The 20020-nt window shown below is 30.5% G+C and overlaps 7 protein-coding genes across 7 annotated transcripts; 4 read left to right on the top strand and 3 right to left on the bottom strand. All coding sequences in view use genetic code 12, as the record gives it.

The window, feature by feature from the left end:
* Positions 1–46: 46 nt before the first annotated feature.
* On the bottom strand, positions 47–1675 carry DFJ63DRAFT_144442 (uncharacterized protein). The gene has a single exon (XM_064903503.1). The coding sequence runs from the start codon at positions 1542–1544 to the stop codon at positions 168–170; it is 1377 nt and encodes a 458-aa protein (XP_064761582.1). The 5' UTR covers positions 1545–1675; the 3' UTR covers positions 47–167.
* Positions 1676–3422, top strand: SES1 (serine--tRNA ligase). The gene has a single exon (XM_064903504.1). It carries the CDS (start codon positions 1807–1809, stop codon positions 3190–3192), a length of 1386 nt encoding a protein of 461 aa, XP_064761581.1. The 5' UTR covers positions 1676–1806; the 3' UTR covers positions 3193–3422.
* ADH4 (Adh4p) lies at positions 3423–4907 on the top strand. The gene has a single exon (XM_064903517.1). It carries the CDS (start codon positions 3653–3655, stop codon positions 4418–4420), a length of 768 nt encoding a protein of 255 aa, XP_064761580.1. The 5' UTR covers positions 3423–3652; the 3' UTR covers positions 4421–4907.
* A 441-nt stretch (positions 4908–5348) lies between these two features.
* Positions 5349–9545, bottom strand: SMC3 (cohesin subunit). Its single transcript, XM_064903514.1, has one exon. It carries the CDS (start codon positions 9414–9416, stop codon positions 5760–5762), a length of 3657 nt encoding a protein of 1218 aa, XP_064761579.1. The 5' UTR covers positions 9417–9545; the 3' UTR covers positions 5349–5759.
* On the top strand, positions 9545–11658 carry DFJ63DRAFT_144426 (dolichol kinase). The gene has a single exon (XM_064903502.1). It carries the CDS (start codon positions 9674–9676, stop codon positions 11501–11503), a length of 1830 nt encoding a protein of 609 aa, XP_064761578.1. The 5' UTR covers positions 9545–9673; the 3' UTR covers positions 11504–11658.
* Positions 11659–13615, top strand: SLD1 (Sld1p). The gene has a single exon (XM_064903513.1). It carries the CDS (start codon positions 11814–11816, stop codon positions 13593–13595), a length of 1782 nt encoding a protein of 593 aa, XP_064761577.1. The 5' UTR covers positions 11659–11813; the 3' UTR covers positions 13596–13615.
* Positions 13616–14856: 1241 nt separating this feature from the next.
* DFJ63DRAFT_313369 (uncharacterized protein) lies at positions 14857–15789 on the bottom strand (the record flags this gene model as incomplete). The annotated part of the gene is made up of 1 exon (XM_064906158.1): positions 14857–15789. The coding sequence occupies one exon, from the start codon at positions 15787–15789 to the stop codon at positions 14857–14859; it is 933 nt and encodes a 310-aa protein (XP_064761576.1).
* Positions 15790–20020: the final 4231 nt, after the last annotated feature.

The following is a 20020-nucleotide window of genomic DNA, read 5'->3' as shown; positions in this document are numbered from 1 at the left end:
CTATTTGTTTTTATTTGTTTCAAATCTTTCAACCTGACACAAACTTAAATTTCTCACCGTTTTTTTTTTGATTTCAGGGAAATTTGTATAGTACACCTTGAAAAAGGTACCACTTTAAAGTGTAATTACAATATTATATATTAATACAGATGATGGTACAGTATAAACTATTTAAAGAATGGATCAGCTCCAAGACTATCAATGACTTCTTGTTTGTCTAATCTTGTCTTTATAGGGTCTAGATCAATTGTCTCTTCTTCTAATGGGATATCATCTACCAAATCTCGTATATTTGGTTTATCCCAATGAGGAGACCAACTAATAATCTCTCCATCCATGGTTCCACAGAAATAAGTTCCTGTAAATGGACCTGCACTTACCATCGAAGTTGTTCGACCGATATTTTTGGTACCACGTCTTGATAATCTGGTTACCATTTTCCCATCAATAGTACGATAAACAAATACATCACTACTTTCAGATGGAAATAATAAATATTGTAGTTCAGTTTCTCCCTTTGGGTTTAATAGTATTGGGATAGTTTGAGGATATTTGTTTCTCGTTAAAGGACCAAAATTAACCAATTTATTAACTGGGGGTGCTAATGAAGATACCATATCCCACACTCTCACTTTATCATCATTACCGGCCGTGAATAACGAAGTACCTTGTTCATCCCAAACTAAACCATTTACAGGACCCAGATGAGCCTTAACTGAAGCTCTAGTTAAATTATCACTACTCGTAACTAGGGTACTATTTGTTCGTAACATATCAAGACGACATAAACAACTCTTACTTCTTCTAATATCCCAAACCTTCACTTCACCATCTAAACCACCTGAACTTAATAGATTGGGATTAATAGGATGCCATTTGACCACTAAAGTTTTCCCCTTATGACCAGTTAAAGTATGAGAACTAGAAGTTGACCTTAAATCTAGTAATCTTATGAATGGTTGATCACTTCCAACCGCAACTAAAGCTGATGAAGTCAACTTATTAGGAGATTCATGACCACAAATATCAATTGAATAAACTCTATTATCCATATCAAATGAATGAACTGGAGTCAATTCATTAGTATCCCATATTTTCACAGTATGATCAAACGATGCAGTAACAAACATACCCGTATCATAAGGCCACCATTGTAAACCAGAAATTCCAAATTGATGAGCTGATTTTCGAGGTATCGTCGCTAGATTTGTGAAAGCTGATACTGGATTATCATAATCATAATTATCATATTCAGAAATATTCTTAATATAAGAAGCATCCACTTCATTTTCGGTAGTTTGAATATCTTGTTGTTTCAAGTCCCATAATTTGATAGAAGAATCTGCACAACCACTCAATAGGAATTGATAATCACTCTTCTCTAATGATAAACTATTCACTGCAGCATTGCTATGACAATTAGCAGGAAACACATCTTTCTTTGCCGTTTGCTTTAATAACGAATAGAATGACTCGGTAACAGTAGTAGCAAATTCCAAGGGGGTTATCACCCCCGTTAATCTATCAAATAAAAGGTCATTCATCTCATCATATCACTATTATCATAATTGAATTTCTCTGATCGAGTTGAAGCAAATAAGAAAGGTAATCACTAATCAAATCAGCTTAAACGAAACTTCCTCTTAGACTTTATAAATTTCCTGCACACAAAGTGTCCAAAAGTATCACCACACACAAAAAAAAATTTCCACTTACATATAGAAAAAAAAAAGTTGACTCAAAATGACAAGTTTCCATCTCAAGACATACACTTAAGCAAAGACAAGTTTAAAAGTTTAAGCAAATATGTTAGATATTAACGCATTCCTTGTTGAAAAGGGAGGAGAACCAGACAAGATTAAGATTTCTCAAAAAAAGAGAGGAGATTCCGTTGAACTTGTTGATGACATCATTAATGAATATAAAGAATGGACTAAGATTAGATTCGATTTAGATGAAAAGAACAAAGCCATCAATGCTGTTCAAAAACAAATTGGATTGAAATTCAAAGCCAAGGAAGACGCCAGTGAATTAGTTGCAGAAAAGGATAAATTGACTGAAGAAAAGAAACAATTATCTGAATTAGAACAAAAAACTGATAATGATTTAAGATTTAAAGTCAATCAAGTTGGTAACATTGTTCATGATAGTGTTGTTGATTCTCAAGATGAAGAAAACAATGAATTAGTCAGACTTTGGAAACCAGAAAATTATAAAGAAGTCACCAATGTTGCTGCTGCTACTGGAGCTCCAGCTGCTTTATCTCATCATGAAGTTTTATTAAGATTAGATGGTTACGATCCAGAAAGAGGTGCCAGAATTGTTGGTCATCGTGGTTACTTTTTAAGAAACTACGGTGTTTTCTTAAACCAAGCTTTAATCAATTATGGATTAAACTTTTTAGCTAAGAATGGTTATACTCCATTACAAGCTCCTGTTATGATGAATAAAGATGTCATGGCTAAAACTGCTCAATTATCTCAATTCGATGAAGAATTATATAAAGTCATTGATGGTGAAGATGAAAAATATTTAATTGCTACCTCTGAACAACCAATTTCAGCTTATCATGCTGGTGAATGGTTTGAATCTCCTCAAGAGCAATTGCCAGTTAGATATGCTGGTTATTCATCATGTTTTAGAAGAGAAGCTGGATCTCATGGTAAGGATGCTTGGGGTATTTTTAGAGTTCATGCTTTTGAAAAGATTGAACAATTTGTTTTAGCTGAACCAGATAAATCATGGGAAGAATTTGATAGAATGATTGGTTTATCTGAAGAATTTTATAAATCTTTAGGTTTACCATATCGTGTAGTTGGTATTGTTTCAGGTGAATTAAACAATGCTGCTGCTAAGAAATATGATTTAGAAGCATGGTTCCCATTCCAAAAGGAATATAAAGAATTAGTTTCATGTTCAAATTGTACTGATTATCAATCTAGAAATTTAGAAATTAGATGTGGTATTAAACAACAAAATCAAACTGAAAAGAAATATGTTCATTGTTTAAATTCAACTTTAAGTGCTACTCAAAGAGCCTTATGTTGTATTTTAGAAAATTATCAAAAGGAAGATGGATTTGTTGTTCCTGAAGTGTTAAGAAAGTATATTCCAGGTGAACCAGAATTTATTCCTTTCACTAAAGATTTACCAAAGAACTCTACTTCTCAAAAGAAGAAAGGTAAGAACTAAGTTAGTTTAACGTTAGATTTCTACTTAAACCACTTACGTATATATAAACATACATACATACATATAAACAAAGTCATAAACTAATAAATGAATGTTAAACAAACCTGTATTTTATAATTAGACCAATTGAAACTGTAGAATGACAGAATGCCGGTTAAAACCTTAATTATATATAGTTAACGAATCCTGAAATTGGGAGGATTCTTGGAAATTCCCCATTGGGATAAAGTACCGAATTTTTGAGTGCGACTCCTCCACAATTTTTATTAAGTTGCAACTTTTGCCAAATTCAAGTTATACCAAGCAATGGTTTAGGGTTGACTTGTCCCTTACAAATAATTAAATTGAGGCGATAGGAAAATTGTGAGTATAAATAAGACTAATAATTTTCAAGAAAACGAAACGATACTATTATCATTGAAAAATCATATACAATATATAACTAAATCAAACACAAACAATGTCATTCAAAGCTAGCGCAAATATTTCAGGTAAGACTGCTCTTATTACTGGAGGTACTAAGAATTTAGGAGGGGAAACAGCTAAAGATTTAGCTAGTCATGGAGTTAATTTATTCTTACATTATAGATCCAATGGTGAAGAAGCAGCTAAATTTCAAAAGGAATTACAAACGAAATATCCTGATATTAAAGTTGAAATTTATCAAGGTGCTTTAACTAAAGCTGATGATGTTACTAAATTATTTGATGCTGGTTTAAAAGCTTTTGATAAAGGGATTGATTTTGCTATTAATAATGTGGGTAAAGTTTTAAAGAAACCAATTATTGAAATTACTGAAGAAGAATTTGATGAAATGGATTTAGTTAATAATAAAGTTGCTTTATTCTTTTTAAAAGAAGCAGGAAAGAAAGTAAATGATAATGGTAGAATTGTTTCCATTGTTACTTCATTATTAGCTGCTTATACTCCATTTTATGGTATTTATCAAGGTACCAAAGCTCCAGTTGAATTCTATGCTAAAGCTTTATCAAAAGAAGTTAATAATCGATTTATTTCAGTCAATAATGTTGCTCCTGGTCCAATGGATACTCCATTTTTATATGGACAAGAAACTGATGAATCAGTGGCTTATTTAAAGAGTGTTGGTTTTGGTCAAAGATTAACTGAAACTCATGATATTGTTCCAATTGTTAGATTTTTAGTATCTGAAGGTGCTTGGGTTACGGGTCAAACCATTTTTGCATCGGGAGGATTTACCGCCCATTAGTTATTCAGTGAATTTGTCTACAATGTCAAAAAACAGACACACTTTTTTAAATGATCAGATGAAATAAATCTTTCTTTTTGGTTTTTATATATTTTAATAAATTTATAAAATTAAACACGATAATAAAACAAATAATTTGAAACATCTATAGCGAATTTTAGCGGGAAAAATCTTTCTCTATTTTTAATATTTTTTTTTGATTTTGATTTTAAAAACAGTCGAAAATGAACTTCTAATTGAATTCCAGCAATTAAACGTCAAACATAGCAGTTACGGTAATGGTAGTACATTTTTTCTAACATAACATACCAAGACATTCTTCAGCACAACAACAACAGATCAATGCACAACAAGAACCACAGAAGGATTGACAACATCCACCTTGTTGTTGAGGTTGTTGTTGGACATACATTGGTTGTTGTTGTTGTTGGTAGTAACCACCTTGTGGTGGACCTTGTTGGTAATAACCTTGTTGAGGAGGACCTTGTTGATAAGACTATAAACAAAACTAGTTAGTAGATGCTAAAAATACCACTTTTTCAAAAGGACCACTTCCTAATTAGGAAATTCATTTCAGTCGGTGTCGTCACTGTCCATCGCAACTAACACTATTGCGGTATGGACTTTTATAAACTTTATTGTCGGCTCAATTTGTTTTCATTTTCAAATTTCGCTTTTTTCCCCCTGGTTAAGCTTTTTTTTCTTCTTCATAGCGGACACTATAATCAAAGGGCAGGCAGACCTAGGGAGAAGTAGGCAAAGCAAAGGTATAATTTGAAATTGATTTATTGTTGATGATGATGATGATTGAATGAATGATTTCAAGAACATCAAATCAGTTGATTCATTTCGTATGCACCAATGATTATTGCACTCAACTGTAGTTGGTATACACCGACGTCATGATCCATCGGTGGGGCAGCGAATGGGAGATTTATTTGCTGCACCATGACTTATTGTGACACTCTCATTCCTTCAGTTCTTTTTCGTTTCAAATTTCGACAACGACAAGGAATTGACCCCTTTCATTTGATCACATATACATACCATCTTTGAATATAAGCTAATTGGGGTTTTACTAAAAACTAGAATGAAAATAGTAAGATGAAGTAGAAGAAGAAAGTTATACGTTTCCCGTTGTTTATTTCTTTTTCTTTCAATTTCGATTTTAATCATTTCTGGCTTAAATACAGGGCTGAGATTCTCAAAAGAAAAGAAAAGTTTAACCTGGAACGGTCACGTGCGGAATATTTCCTAATTAGGAAGGATTAAGAACATAACTACAACAACAACTGTTTTCATATTTGCAGCTATATTTCTATTATTATACAAAACTTACTTACGTCTGTTGTTGACTTTCAACAAAACTCATAGCTTCATCCTTATTAATCTCACTCACTGTACTAACCTTATTACTATACATCACTCCAAAGAATTTATCAGCCACTTGTAACATTTCTGGTCTAAAGGTAGTACATATAAATTGAGCACTTGAACTTAATGTTTTGATCATGGTTGCAACAGATGTACGATATTGTGTATCCAAATTAGCATCGATTTCATCAAATAAATAAAATGGAGCTGGATCACACTTTTGAATAGCTAAAATTAATGCAATCGCACATAGTGATTTTTGACCTCCTGATAATTGTTCAATTCTTTGTTGTTCATCGTGTTTAGAGTTAAATGATACTGAAATAGCAACACCCACATAATTATCAATTGATTGTTGATCTGATTCATCATTGTCGTTTTCTCTTACTTCCCCATCTTCTTGACTGACTTGTTCTGTATTTTCATTATCATCATTATTAACATTTCTCTTTTGCATGATTAAATTACCAACTCCAACCGGTACAAGAGCTTCAAAAATCTCATTAAAACTTTTCGCAACTTGTTTAAAACTCTTTTTGATCGCTTCTTCCTTTTGGTTTTCTAAATTCTTAATCAAATTCTCAATTGAAGATCTCGAAGTTTCTAATTCTTCTCTTCTCAGAACTAATTCATCTCGTTGTTTATTAAAGGTATTGAATTGTTCCATAGCTTTCTTATTAATATGACTATACTTCAATAATTCTTCATGAACTTTATTCAATTGTTTTAATAATTCATCACTATTATTCTCATTCGATTGGAATGCTTCTTCAGGTAATACTCCTAAATCTCTGATTTTCTTTTGAATTTCATCTCGTCTATTAATCAATATCGATTTTTTATTTAAAGTTTTTTCACTAGTCTTTGAGAATTTCTCTAATTTCTTTAATAAACTCAATTGTTGATCATTTGATTTCTTTAATGAAGTTTCACTCTTACTAATCTCATCAGTGATCTTTTTAAATTCTTTTAATGATGATTGTTGTTTCACAGTGATGGCACTCAATTCTTCATTCAAATTCGTTAATTCTTGCTCTAATTCTTTAATTTCAAAATTGACGTCAGAATTAAGTTCAAATTTATTCAATTCAATATTTAAATCTTTCAAATTTGGATTTATATTATTATTCAATTCGGATTCAAATTTAGAAATCTTCGTTTCTAAGTCGGATAATTGCTTGGTAACTAAATTATCCAATTCAGTTTCTTTATTATTTATGATAATATTCAATTCATTCAATTGTTTAGTCTCATCATCCGTTAAAACTTGAGAAAATTTAGAATTTAATTCATTCTCATTTTGTTTTAAATTGATTAATAATGAATTCTTTAATGATTTCAAATTGTTCAAATGAGACTTATAATCCTTTAATTCATGTTGTATATTGAATTTTTTATCATTCAATCTAGTTAATTCGATTTTAATAGGTTCTTGTTGGGATTGTAATTTATCTAAATCTCGAACATTTAATTGTAATTCATTATTCATAGTAGTGATTGATTGATTTAAAGTTTCAATTTCCTTTGTGCAATTATTCAAATCTACTTCAACTTTGCTTAATTCAGCTTTCTTCTTGGTTTGAATCTTTAACGCATCAAGTCTTGATCTTTTATAATCTCTGTAACCCCCAGTCAATGCACCTCGATTATCAACTCTATCACCATCTAATGTTATGGCGGATAATCTGAAATTACGAGCTAATTCACTACCGGTGGATAAATCAGCTACGACAATAGCTTTACTAAACACTTGATTTATGGCTTTTGCAACTTTTGGATTATCAAATTTAATCTTTTTAATTAATGGAATACATTGATATTGATTACTATCAGGATATTGAGTATTATCAAGTGAAAGATCATTTAATCGATTTAATGGCATGAAAGTAACTCTACCTGATTTCGATCTAATCAATTCTTCCATTATTAAAGATGCCGTTTGATCAGTATCTACCACAATGTGAAACAATGAATTACCAGCAATAACTTCAGCGGCAGTTTTATATTTATCATTAACTTCAAATAAATCACATAATGGACCATACACTTTATCTGACAAGTTCAATTTCGAAGCGATATGCCTTATAGCCTGTAAACCTTGGGCTTGTGATCTATCCATGGTTTGATTAACTAAATTGTTCGCATTGACCAAATCATTATTAAGTGAATCATAAATACTCTTGAATCTGATTTCATCTCTCCACAACGTCTTACGATTATCATTTAATCGATTTAAATTTAATTTCAAATCATTGATGGAGTTTTTCAAAGTTGAAAGGGATGAATTATACTTTTCGTCATTTAAACTTGAATTCAAAGAAGATATCTTTTCAATCAATTCATCAAGATTATTTTCTGAAATTTTAATTTTTGAATTTAATTGATTTAATTCATTATCCTTTAAAATCAATTGTTTCTTTATCGAACTGATTTCTTGATTTAAGATCGAGTCACGTTCATCTTTAGTTTGAAATTTCAGAAATCTTTGTTGTTTGGAGTATAATGATCTTTGCTTTGATTTTAATTCAAGTAATGATTCTTTCAATTTTGATTCAGTAGTTTGGAATTCAATTAATTTGGGCCTCAAATTTAAGATTTTAGCTTCATTATCTGACTTTAAGGTTTTATATTCTTCAATTTGTTGTTTAATCAGGTTTAATTTCTCAGCTGAATTTTGATTTGAATTGGTTAATTCATGTAATTTGATTTCTTTAGTAGATACCAATTTAAATAATTGATTATAATCCAAATTTAATTGATCTTTTTCTAATTTAGATATCTTTAAAGAAATCTTTAATTCATTGATAGTTGATTGTAATTGTTGACATAATTTTTCTCGTTTCTCTAAATCTTGTAAATCCAGAGAAGATTGTTGTAACATTTCATTATAACTCTCTTCAATCTCTTCAATTGATTCATTCAATTCGTTATATTCTCTATCAAATAAATTATACTCTAAAATCTTTTTTGATTTCTCTAATTGTTGAAATTTCTTAAGATCTTTCGATTCAATTTGTAAATCAGATAATCTTTCATCGATCGATAATAATGTTTCATCGATTCTTTGTTTCTTATAGTTGGAATTATTCATTTCTTTGATCGATTCTTTAAGTTTATTTTCAAATATAGTTGCTCCACTAACTTCCTTTAATAATGTTAACCGTTCTGAATTCTTTGAATTGGTTAATGATGTGATTTTACCCTGAGGGACAATATAATAAGGATTTGATCTTGAAAAACCAGCACTTTCTAATAAATTCATGATATCAGATCTAGTGGATGATTTCCCATCTAATGAATAATCATCTTTCTTTAACCCAATAGTTCTTCTAATTGAAATCTCTGGTTTATTAATAGGAATCCTTCCATCCAGATTATCAAAACTGATCTCCACATACGCACTCATGACAGTTCCAGAACCTTCATGAATCAACCCTTGTCTTTCTTCTCTTGTCATATGAGTATACGCATCCGATAATACAAATCGAATGGCAGCAAAAAAGTTTGACTTCCCTGACCCATTACGACCCACCACCACATTGTGATGTGGAGATACAAGGTCTATCACTGTTTGGTTCTTATACGTCTTGAACCCCTGTATGATGATCTTCTTAATATACATTTTGATGATGGATGTAGATGATAGATGACAGTTGCAAAGAATTGTAATGGTAAATATTTACATTTTCAAATTTAGACGCGTTTGGATCTCTAATGTCGTGGGATCACTAGCAATGTCTCCCGTTTGTCAAAAAAGTGAGACATTTTCTCCATCTGTCTTAAAGTTGAACAAAAAAGAGCATACGTCGTAAATTTGAAAATTGATAGAGAAAGAGGAAGAAGTTGAGTCTATTGTTAAAAGAAACAGATCCTAAATCGATGCCACCTAAAAAGTATAACACTCGTAGTAGAGCTGCTAAGGAGGCCGAAACTGCTGCCAGTGCTAGTGCTAGGTCTACTGCTGCTATCTTTCAAAATGTGGACGCTGATACTTTAAAACCATCGGATGATTCAAGTAAGGTGGCTGAACCAACAGCAGAAGTACCCCAAGAAGAAGAAAGAGATCTCGAATTGGAATTAGCTGGGTTTCCATATAATATCATTTATAGAGTCCAAGATTTCTTAAACGAGCATTTGACATACTTACAGTCTTTCCAATTGATGGTATTTACTTATATATTCGAATTGATCTATTTTAATTATACTAAATTAGATAAATTTGAAGATAATATGCAAGTGATTGGATTCAATTTCGTTGGTGTAATACTTGCTTTGTTGTTAAATTATATTAAAGGGTTTGCTCCTGGTGAAACCAAGTATCCTCCTGAATTCAATTATCTTTACAGTATCATTTTGCCATTTTTATTCAATATTGTATATGTCAATGATGACTTCTTCAACGTTAACTTAGCATTGAATTATTTCATTGTTGATAGATTACATCCATTCTTCACTGTCTTTAGTTCCATTGCATTTTATCAAATTTATAGTGCTGATACTGAAAAGAGTTCCATTACTACGGTTAATTATATTCAAATTTGTTTAATTCATTTTATGATAAATTATGGGTTAAACTATATTAATGATGGTAATTTAGAAAATGAATATGAAATCATTGAAATTGAAGTTGATGATGATGAAGTTGATGTCGAAGATGAAATCATTGAAGTTGAAAGTCATAAGAGTTTTTCAAAAGCTGAAATTCAATTAGTAAGTTTGATTATCACCAATGTCTTATTAAATAGACAATTGGTCGATCCATATTTACCATTAGTCATATTCCAAAAGTTATTAATCAGTTTATTAATCACCACTTTAGTCAATTATCCAATCTATTTATATTTACCAAACATCGTTACTGCTATAACATATTCAGCTTCATTCTATTTCCTCACCGATTATCAATTACAGTTAATCTTTAACCAAAATTCAATCGTTTGGTTATATGAATATATCTTTTTGAATGAAACTAGATTAAACTTTTTAAAGTTCTGGTCAACTTTATTGGTTGTTTTGATTCCATTGATCTTCACCTTTTCCAAATATTGGTCAAAGAATTTAAGAAGAAAAGTTTGGCATTTTTTGATAATCGTGGTGTTATTATTTACTCCATCTATCTTGATTGATCAAATTGAGTTCACATTGATTAGTTTACTCGGTGTAATCATTATCTTTGTCTTTATTGAAATCTTAAGATACTCAAAATTTTCCTTCATTGGAAAATACTTATCTCAAATCTTAGTCCAATTCCAAGATGATAAAGATTTACAAGGTCCATTAAACCTTTCTTACATCTATTTATTAATCGGAATAACTATCCCAATTGCTTACGATTACATTACTTTAAATTCTCAAGAAACAAACCAAATCAGTGTGGTAAGATATATGGGTATAGTTGCGTTAGGTTTAGGTGATGCAGTTGCATCAATTGTAGGAGGCAGATTTGGTACCTTCAAATGGAAAGGTAGCGATAAATCCGTTCAAGGGTCAGCAGCGTTTATTATTGTTAATATTGCTTCCTTTTTCGCTATCGATTATTACTTATTGAATAATTACAGCTCAATTTACTTACCAATTACAAACTGGGAAAACTTATTTGTTATCACTTTCATAAGTTCAATCTTAGAAGGAACCTCAGATCTTAATGATAACTTCTTTTTACCAATCATCTTACCAATTGGTTACGAACTTTTAAATAGATTTTATTAGCTTGTTTGTAATCTAGAACTAATAATTATAATACTAATCATCGATTCATCTGGCTTTTTCTTGTAAACAGTTTGCTCTTACGTGGATTGTGCTACTTTCTTTTGTTCGTATAGACCACACTGTTTAATCGAACCACTGGTAAACGAGTAATTGCTAATTTTTCTGCTCGCAACGGGCTGTGAATTTTTCTTACCATAGTGCAAAAAAAAATATTATATATAAACACCAAAGACCTAGACCCACGATCTAACAAGTATCAACAACATTGGTGTTCAATTTCAATCACATTCGTTTTAAGAGATCTGAAACTATGTCGAAAAGGAGTAGTAAGATCTTGTCCAGATCTGACATCATCGATCTCATTGCCGATGGGAAAGTGATTGTCATTTATGAGAATAATGTACTTAATTTAACTCATTGGATTAAGAATCATCCAGGGGGGGACAAGGCCATCTACCATTTAGTTGGTAGAGATGCCACTGATGAAATGAATGCCTATCATTCCTATGAATCCATTGCAACCTTTACCAAATGGAAAATTGGTGAAATAGATCAATATTGGAAGAATTTATTACCTCCTCTTCAAGGTGGTATCTATAAAAGGGGCAAATATGATGAACAAGATATTACAACAGCAGATGATTTTGAAATGTTACCAAGTAGAAGTAAATCATTAGATGACAAGTTAGATAATTTATCATCTTCAACTAGTTCATCCGATGATGAAACAGCCTCTCCCGTTAGTTCCACAGCTCCATCAGATGATATCTTTCCTAAAAACTATTCAGCGGGTTATCCTCATGTTAATACGGTTAAACCAGTAGTTCCTCAAAATACTTTAATAACAGGTAAAAACATAGATCAATTATTCCCATTAGGTAATAGCGAACAAAATGATTCATCAAAGAAGCCTATCGTTGTGGATCCAAAAGTTCTAATGACAAATTATGACAATGAATTAACCCGTAAAGATATATTACAATTACCTGCCTTAGATTATAAGACTCAACAGAATTTAAGAGATAAATACAATGAATTACATGATATAATCATTCGTAATGGATTCTACGATTGTGATTTATGGAACTATGGAAGAGAATTAATCAAAATTGGAAGTCTTTTCCTTTATGCTTTTTCATTTTTAAAATTGAATTATTTAACATTAAGTGCTGTCTGTATTGGTATGGCATGGCATCAAATGACATTCATTGCTCATGATTCAGGTCACGTCTCTCTTACTCATAATTATCAACTTGATAATTTGTTTGGTATGATTATTGCTGATTGGTTTGGTGGGTTGAGTTTAGGTTGGTGGAAAAGAAATCATAATGTTCATCATCTTGTAACTAATGATCCAGTCCATGATCCAGATATTCAACATTTACCATTCTTTGCCGTCAGTGTAAGATTATTTAATAATGTGTATTCCACGTATTATGATAATTATCTTTGGTTTGATAAAGCTGCTGAATATCTTATCCCAATCCAAAAGTATATGTACTATCCAATATTATCACTTGGGAGATTCAATCTTTATTTCTTATCCTGGAGTCATTTGATTCGTGGTTTAGGACCAAGAAGTGGTAAAGCTGCTTGGTTCAGATACTTTGAATTAGCAGGATTAAGTTTCTTCTTCTATTGGTTTTTCTATTTAGTAGTCTTCAAATCAATTGATGGATGGGGTAACAGACTCTTATATGTATTAGTTAGTCATGTTTCAACCATGTTGGTTCATGTTCAAATTACTTTGAGTCATTTTGCTATGTCAACTTCTGATTTAGGAGTTAGTGAATCATTTCCTTCTCGTCAATTAAGAACTACTATGGATGTTGATTGCCCTGAATGGTTAGATTTCTTTCACGGTGGTTTACAATTTCAAGTTATTCATCATTTGTTCCCTAGATTACCAAGGCATAATTTTAGAAGAGTTCAACCTTTTGTTATTAAATTTTGTGAAGAAGTTGGATTAACTTACTCAATTTATGGGTTTGGTGAAGGTAATGAAATTGTTATAAGTAAATTAGGTGAAATTGGTAAACAATGTAGCATAATGTTAGATGCCACTAGAAAATATGATGGTGATTTATATTAAATTTTCTATTCATATTTAAGTATATAAAATAAAATTATTCTATTTGCTTTTCATAACGTCATGATCGATTAATCCCTTATCATCCAAGTATTGGACAAAATCCAAGATTACATTATTCTCATGCTGAGAATGTTCTCGTTTAACAAGATGTTTAAATAATCTTCCTCCTGATTTTTGATTGTTGGAATATAACTTGGGTATGATAACCGGTACATCGTTAATAGTACGCTTATAATGAGTAGACTCTATATCAGTCATGTTAACTATGGGATTTATAACCCTGCTGTTGTTGGCGAGATTTGTTGATGGTGATTCATGTATGTTTTTACATTTATTGCCAAATTTACAATGTTTATGCTGTTGATAAAATCGACAAATATTTTGTGATTTCTTAGGAGATTTCTCTGTAGTTGGATCTATTGAATTCCTTCTCTTTCGTGAATTTGGTTCATCTTGTTGTTTATCCTGTTGTTTCAGTAGTTCTTTTTCTTCTTGCTTCTTAAGTACGTTACTTCTTGTAGGCCATTTTTTCTTTCTTTCTTCAATCCATTTAGCAATATCTTCCTCAGTCTGCAAAGTTATTGACGTACCTGGTATAAAAACTGGTTGACTTGGATCTTTAGGTTTCACTTCGACGTCAACCTCTTCATTATCGCTTCCATTAGTGTGATTTATACCTTCATTCGATGGGTTATTTGATTCCTGTACTATCAGATCGTCAACTTTAACCAGCTCCAGTATAATTTCATTGGGCAAATGTGTAGGTAAATCAAACAATACTTGGTTATCAGGTTGATACTGATCATTTGAAGTAGTGTCAATATCTTGCTTGATAGTCTGTTGATGTTGATTATTCTGATTTTTATGATTCTGTTTGTTCTTTCTATTATTATTTCTGTTATTTTTCTTGTTATTATTCTGTCGTGGTTTATTCTTTTGATTTGCATTACTATCTACATCCGGCTTCTTTGATGAAGGTGGTGGAGGAGGCGGAGCATATACAAAGTCCATCTTAGTGACAATTGATGTAACCCTTGATGATATGAAATAAATGATGTCTTCTCTGTAAACAGAAAAAAAATAAATTTCGTGATATTTCTGATTTTGTACCCTTTGTACCAGGGACTAACATTTGAAACAATGGCACTGATTACATCTAATATGAATATAAACAAATATAATAGCCTGTATTAAATATAACAAAAATATATAAAAATAGAAAAAACCAGAAATAAAGTGGCAAAATAAGTAAGCATTTTTTTTAAATTAAATAATTTTTGTACATAGTATAATCAAAATCATCACGATCATAACCTGATTTAACTGGAGCTGGATCTAAAAAGATTTGATTATAATTAAAGATTTTTGAGTTTAATTTTGGAGGAGCAATCAAGTTTTCTGATAAAGTTCTTGATCTGACATTAGTTAAAATATTTGGATTATTTGACTTTTGTAATAATGATTCATTAAGATCGTTTAAACTTTGTAAATAAGGAGGTTTTAAATTATAAAGGTTGTTATTTGATTTTGTTGGTTTAATTGGTTTCATTAATTTATTGAAATCTTCAATAAGAGAATCTTCATTTTCTTCTTCTGAATCGGTATCAACATCTAATTTGGAAGTATAATTATCACTAACTTTTCTAGATAAAGTTTCACCATTTGAAGAAGGTGGAGGTCTTAAAACATTACTACCTTGATGAGTATAACTTCTAGGAGCATGTTTTTTACCAAAGAAAAGATATTCATTATCAGAATCCTCTTCGGAATCAATCAAATCATTATCGGAATCAGATATAATAGCATAATCATCATCTTCATCTACTGGACCGCTCGATTGAGCTTGATGGTTGCGACTATTATGAAGTTGACGATGTTCATCTTCATCAAATTCATCATCAACAAAAGTATACTTAAATATTGATGAGATTCTTGGAGGCAAAGTACCTATTTTGATTGGTTTAACATAATAAGGTTCTATTGAGTTTCTTCTTAAGATTAACTTGGAACTGGCTTTGTGAGGAGCTGGGACAGAAGGATTAGCAGATAATTGAAAGCTTGGAGCTAAACTATGCTTCATATCCTGAGGACTAATGGTTGGCAAATCATGAGAAATAAAAGAATAATTCTTTGAATTCGATGGTTTGATAAATGAAGAAGACGAAGACGAATTAAAATAGGGCTCTCTAATCATTCAATAGTTGATATAAGTAAAGTAATCTGAATTGTTGATAAATGTGTTGATCTAAGTATATTAGATTAAAATGGGCGATGTGTTTTTCGTGTAATTTAAATTATCCTTATCTAAGTTTAGCGATAAGATGATATATGTAACAAGTAAGATTTGATTGATGTTATAATGATTGATCTAACGGCGGTATTGGATACAATTGATGATTTATTGATAAATTGAATGCTTAATATCTTAAACTATATGATTCTAATCACTAAAATCAAGTTTTGATGACAAAAGATGAAATTAAGTGTTTTTGATGGTCATTTGCAAACAACACACAAAATGGGATCTGAAAGATAAGAAAAAATCAAAAGAAAGGTCGTGTGCTTATGCACAAGAGATGATTAATTGTATTGCGCACGACCCACAGCCTTAGTCACATGACCAAATTAAATGGTATAATCTAAACCTTTAACTAGTGATGGTATGAACTAGGAAATAAGAGGATCGACTAATAAATTGAGATCATCATATCAATGGAAGTATAGAGGAAAGATAATCTGGATACAAGAAGCAAAGTCAAGCCATTATAAGTCATAATGTTAAAAAACTGTACTCCAATTTAAACTATAAAGTTTGAAAAGGAGTAAATTAGCAGAATTTTTTAAAAACTCAATTTCTGTATATGTATCGAAGTAGGGACCATGAAAAATCAGTATCAATATGTGTGTATTAAAGCCGAGGTAAATGTTTGTCATACAGGTTTAATAGTTTTAAGCATTATACCAAGTTACATATACAATAGATTGCTTTATTTTAATGCTAGTAAATCCTCGAAACTAATTAGAATGCTTTTTATGCAATGCATTCATGGGCCTCATTAGTCTCAGCTAAATCATCATCTTAGTTAATTTACTGACTTTTTGCTGCATAACCGTTACTTATGCACTAAAATAGTCAAAAAAAAACAATTAGCAATTTGAATATATGGTTGCTAGTTATTGTATGTGTATTTTCGATTTTTGATGAGAGCGGAGATGTGATTCCATCTTTTGCGATGTGGTAAAAACTTTTAGATTGTAGTAATAACTTGTATTTTAATTTCAAAAAGGCTGCTACTTTGATTCAATGCATGGTTATGTAAATTGGGGGCTAAAGTTATGTTAAAATTTCAGAATTATTAACACAAAATTAGATCAATAACAACATACATCTCAAGATGAAATAGATCCTGCCAGGCACAGAATAGTCAATAGATGTCATTTGAAAGATGCATACATATTTAAAAGCATTATAGAAAAAGCTTACAGCTGAAACAGTTAGTCTGACACTCCCCTCTTGAACTTAGTGATGTCTAAAGTGTTCTGATAACCCTAATAATTAACTTTATTAGCCGTTAATGATGCTCAAGTCACAAAAAAACATTTGTCCGAATAATACACATATAGACATTTTGTGTTACTTTAAATGGTTGCTTTAACCTATTGTCGATATTTAATCCGCCCGAGACTTACCATAATAGTTGGAAAGTAGAGACCGCCTTATTTACAAATGAATTTACAAGCAAAGATGATGCATAGAATAATAATGAGTAGGCTAATAATAATTTGAAACTATACTATGCCGATGGTCTCACAATTAATTTTGTGTTCATGCTCGGTTTTGTTTTACTGCACATTTTTTTGCATTTTAAGCAAAACTAAAATGAGGGGGAACAATCGATACAATAAGTGTCTTCTATCAACTAACTTCAATATGTCATGAGAAATAAGATGCAACAGTTTTTAGTCTTAACAATCAAAGGTAAGGATATCAATTTATTTGTTGGATATAAGAGTTAAAAGTTATAGTGATATAATCCCCGCTGATTCTCATATTCCCCACACCAACAACTTTTAAGATTTCACTTGTCATGAACTTTACCTTGGGGGATGATTTAAATTAAATAAAATATATCCAGGGGGAAATTATTTAGAGATGATATTTTTAATGATAATTCTAGCTAATAGGAGCCAATATTGATTTACCATGCCAATAGAAATATTTTTTTTTTAAATCGCTTGAACAAGGATCGACCATCATCACAAGAGAAGATTTGAAGATCATCATGCAATGCAAATTGTTTGTTTGTTTGTTTCTTTTTATTTATTGATACCGATCGTAAGTCATGTCTCAAATAGATGTCATACTTAAGTGGTATTAAAACGGGATAGTATCATAGTTTTGTGAAAGAATAGATAGACAGAATAGAAGTCTATAAGCATCTAATATCAAGAAGTCTATTGCTTTAGATTTTTAAATAATAAATCTTTTGTTTCAACTTTTAGACTTTGCATTTTAATTTGTCCCAAGTTTAACTTCAAAAATTCAAATTTTGCAGAGATATTAATTAAAGACGATTTCCCATTTTAATATCCTTCTATTTTTTATTGTTATATATTTGCTAATCCCATCATCCAGTTTGGTAAAAGTTGCTTCTTTTTTTAACATTACTTATAATGAGTTACAGTTTTAATTGTGCGTAAATAATTGCTTAAGCGACTGGAATGATATATCGTTTCTTAATTGATGCTCCTTAAAATTTCAAATTATTTTCTTGTGGCGAGTTTTATTAGCTTTTTATTTTCAAAAAAAAGTTGGTTTAGAACATGTCCTTGCTAATTTCTGATATCTACTTTTCCCTTTTCTTTTTCTTTTCCTAATTACATTTGGGTTAAAATTATGGCGTTGTTTTTGTATATATATATTTCCTCATGTTTTTCTTAAAGGGCGGAATTCCATGCTTGACTGGTCTTTGTGGTTTAATTAATTCCTTTCATACAAATTCGGTTTCCAAAAAATTAAAAAATAACACACATATATCAATACATAAAGCTTTGTGATATTGGAAGGTATCCTTATTATTTGGATTAAACTCATCCTCCTTTGTTTAGCAAAATAATCACATTATTTTTTCACAAAATCAGCTCTTCGACAGTGATCGACATAACTTAAAAAAATATAAATTAGTTTTGAATTATAATTACAATTTCAATATCTCACAACCATATAATTAACACATCATTAACAAATTAATTTTATAATCAAATTGCGAGAAACAACTATACAGCATCATTACTGCACTTGGTCGGTTTAAAATTCCAAATTTTTTAATATTTAACGCTCAAATTTACTTGAATTAAATACGTGCTTATTTAGCGACGGCCTACAAAATAAAAATTTACAGCAAAAAGAATTTAAAAATAAAAAAAAATATTTAAGCAGAACTAATTTAAAAATTTGAAAAGTAAATAGTTTAAAAAAGTCAAAGATAAAAACATCTTTCAAAATACTACCAGTTGCTCTTACAAGACATCAATTTAAGAATAGAAGCAACTGAGTACATTTCCGAAAATACAGGCTGATTATCAAGTCATAGGATAACTTGGGATTTTAAATTTTACGAGGTTCAAATATTTTTATTATTTACCAATAGATTTACCTGACTGTTTATTTTTTTTTTGATATAAAATTTGCTTTTTATTTTAGTAATCGGTGATAGAATCTATTCACTCTTTAGACAGGGTAGTGATATCAAGAAGCCAAGAAACACCTTCATGCTTTAATTTGGGGTGTTTGGGGAATTTGATTGCTCATTATATCATCCTACAGCATACATCACACATACTCAACAAATCTAAACAAACACGGATTGGATCAAACTATCGGATTTCCGTTAATAAACCAACAACAACACTTCCAAAATTCATAACAAAACAGTTCAGAAAAAGCTGTTTACAAAATTCATATATCCATTTATTGATCATTTTTCATCCATATAAGATTCACTTACATCAGAGGTCAAGAAGAAGTGAAAACACTCACCAAAAAAATCAAGAAAGAGGAACCATCCATTACAATTTCAGTTCTTAAACATCAGATTGATACTACCTAATTTATATATCTGTTTGGTGTGAATAAAAGTGTGTCATTTTTCACCGCCGACACAAGATTATATTATTTCCTGGAGTTTTGAAATCAACATAACCGTTGAAGATCTATTGTTAAAAGTTGTGGTACCCCCTTTAAAACAAATTATAATTGGCCCTGAAACATAACCGAACTCCAATTCATAACAAACAATTTATTAAATTGACTTAGTAATCCCTATCGTTAAAATATCATTTATTATTATAGGTTCGAGAATTCTTTTACTTCAACACTTGCTAAATTTTAATCTTTCCTTTTCATTGAAAATTCCTTATACATT

Source organism: Scheffersomyces coipomensis (assembly GCF_036884675.1).
Source record: "Scheffersomyces coipomensis strain NRRL Y-17651 chromosome Unknown DFJ63scaffold_4, whole genome shotgun sequence".
Classification (NCBI taxonomy): Eukaryota; Fungi; Ascomycota; class Pichiomycetes; order Serinales; family Debaryomycetaceae; genus Scheffersomyces; species Scheffersomyces coipomensis.
The sequence above is the reverse complement of the archived record's forward strand: the minus strand, read 5'-3'. Positions and strand labels throughout refer to the sequence as shown.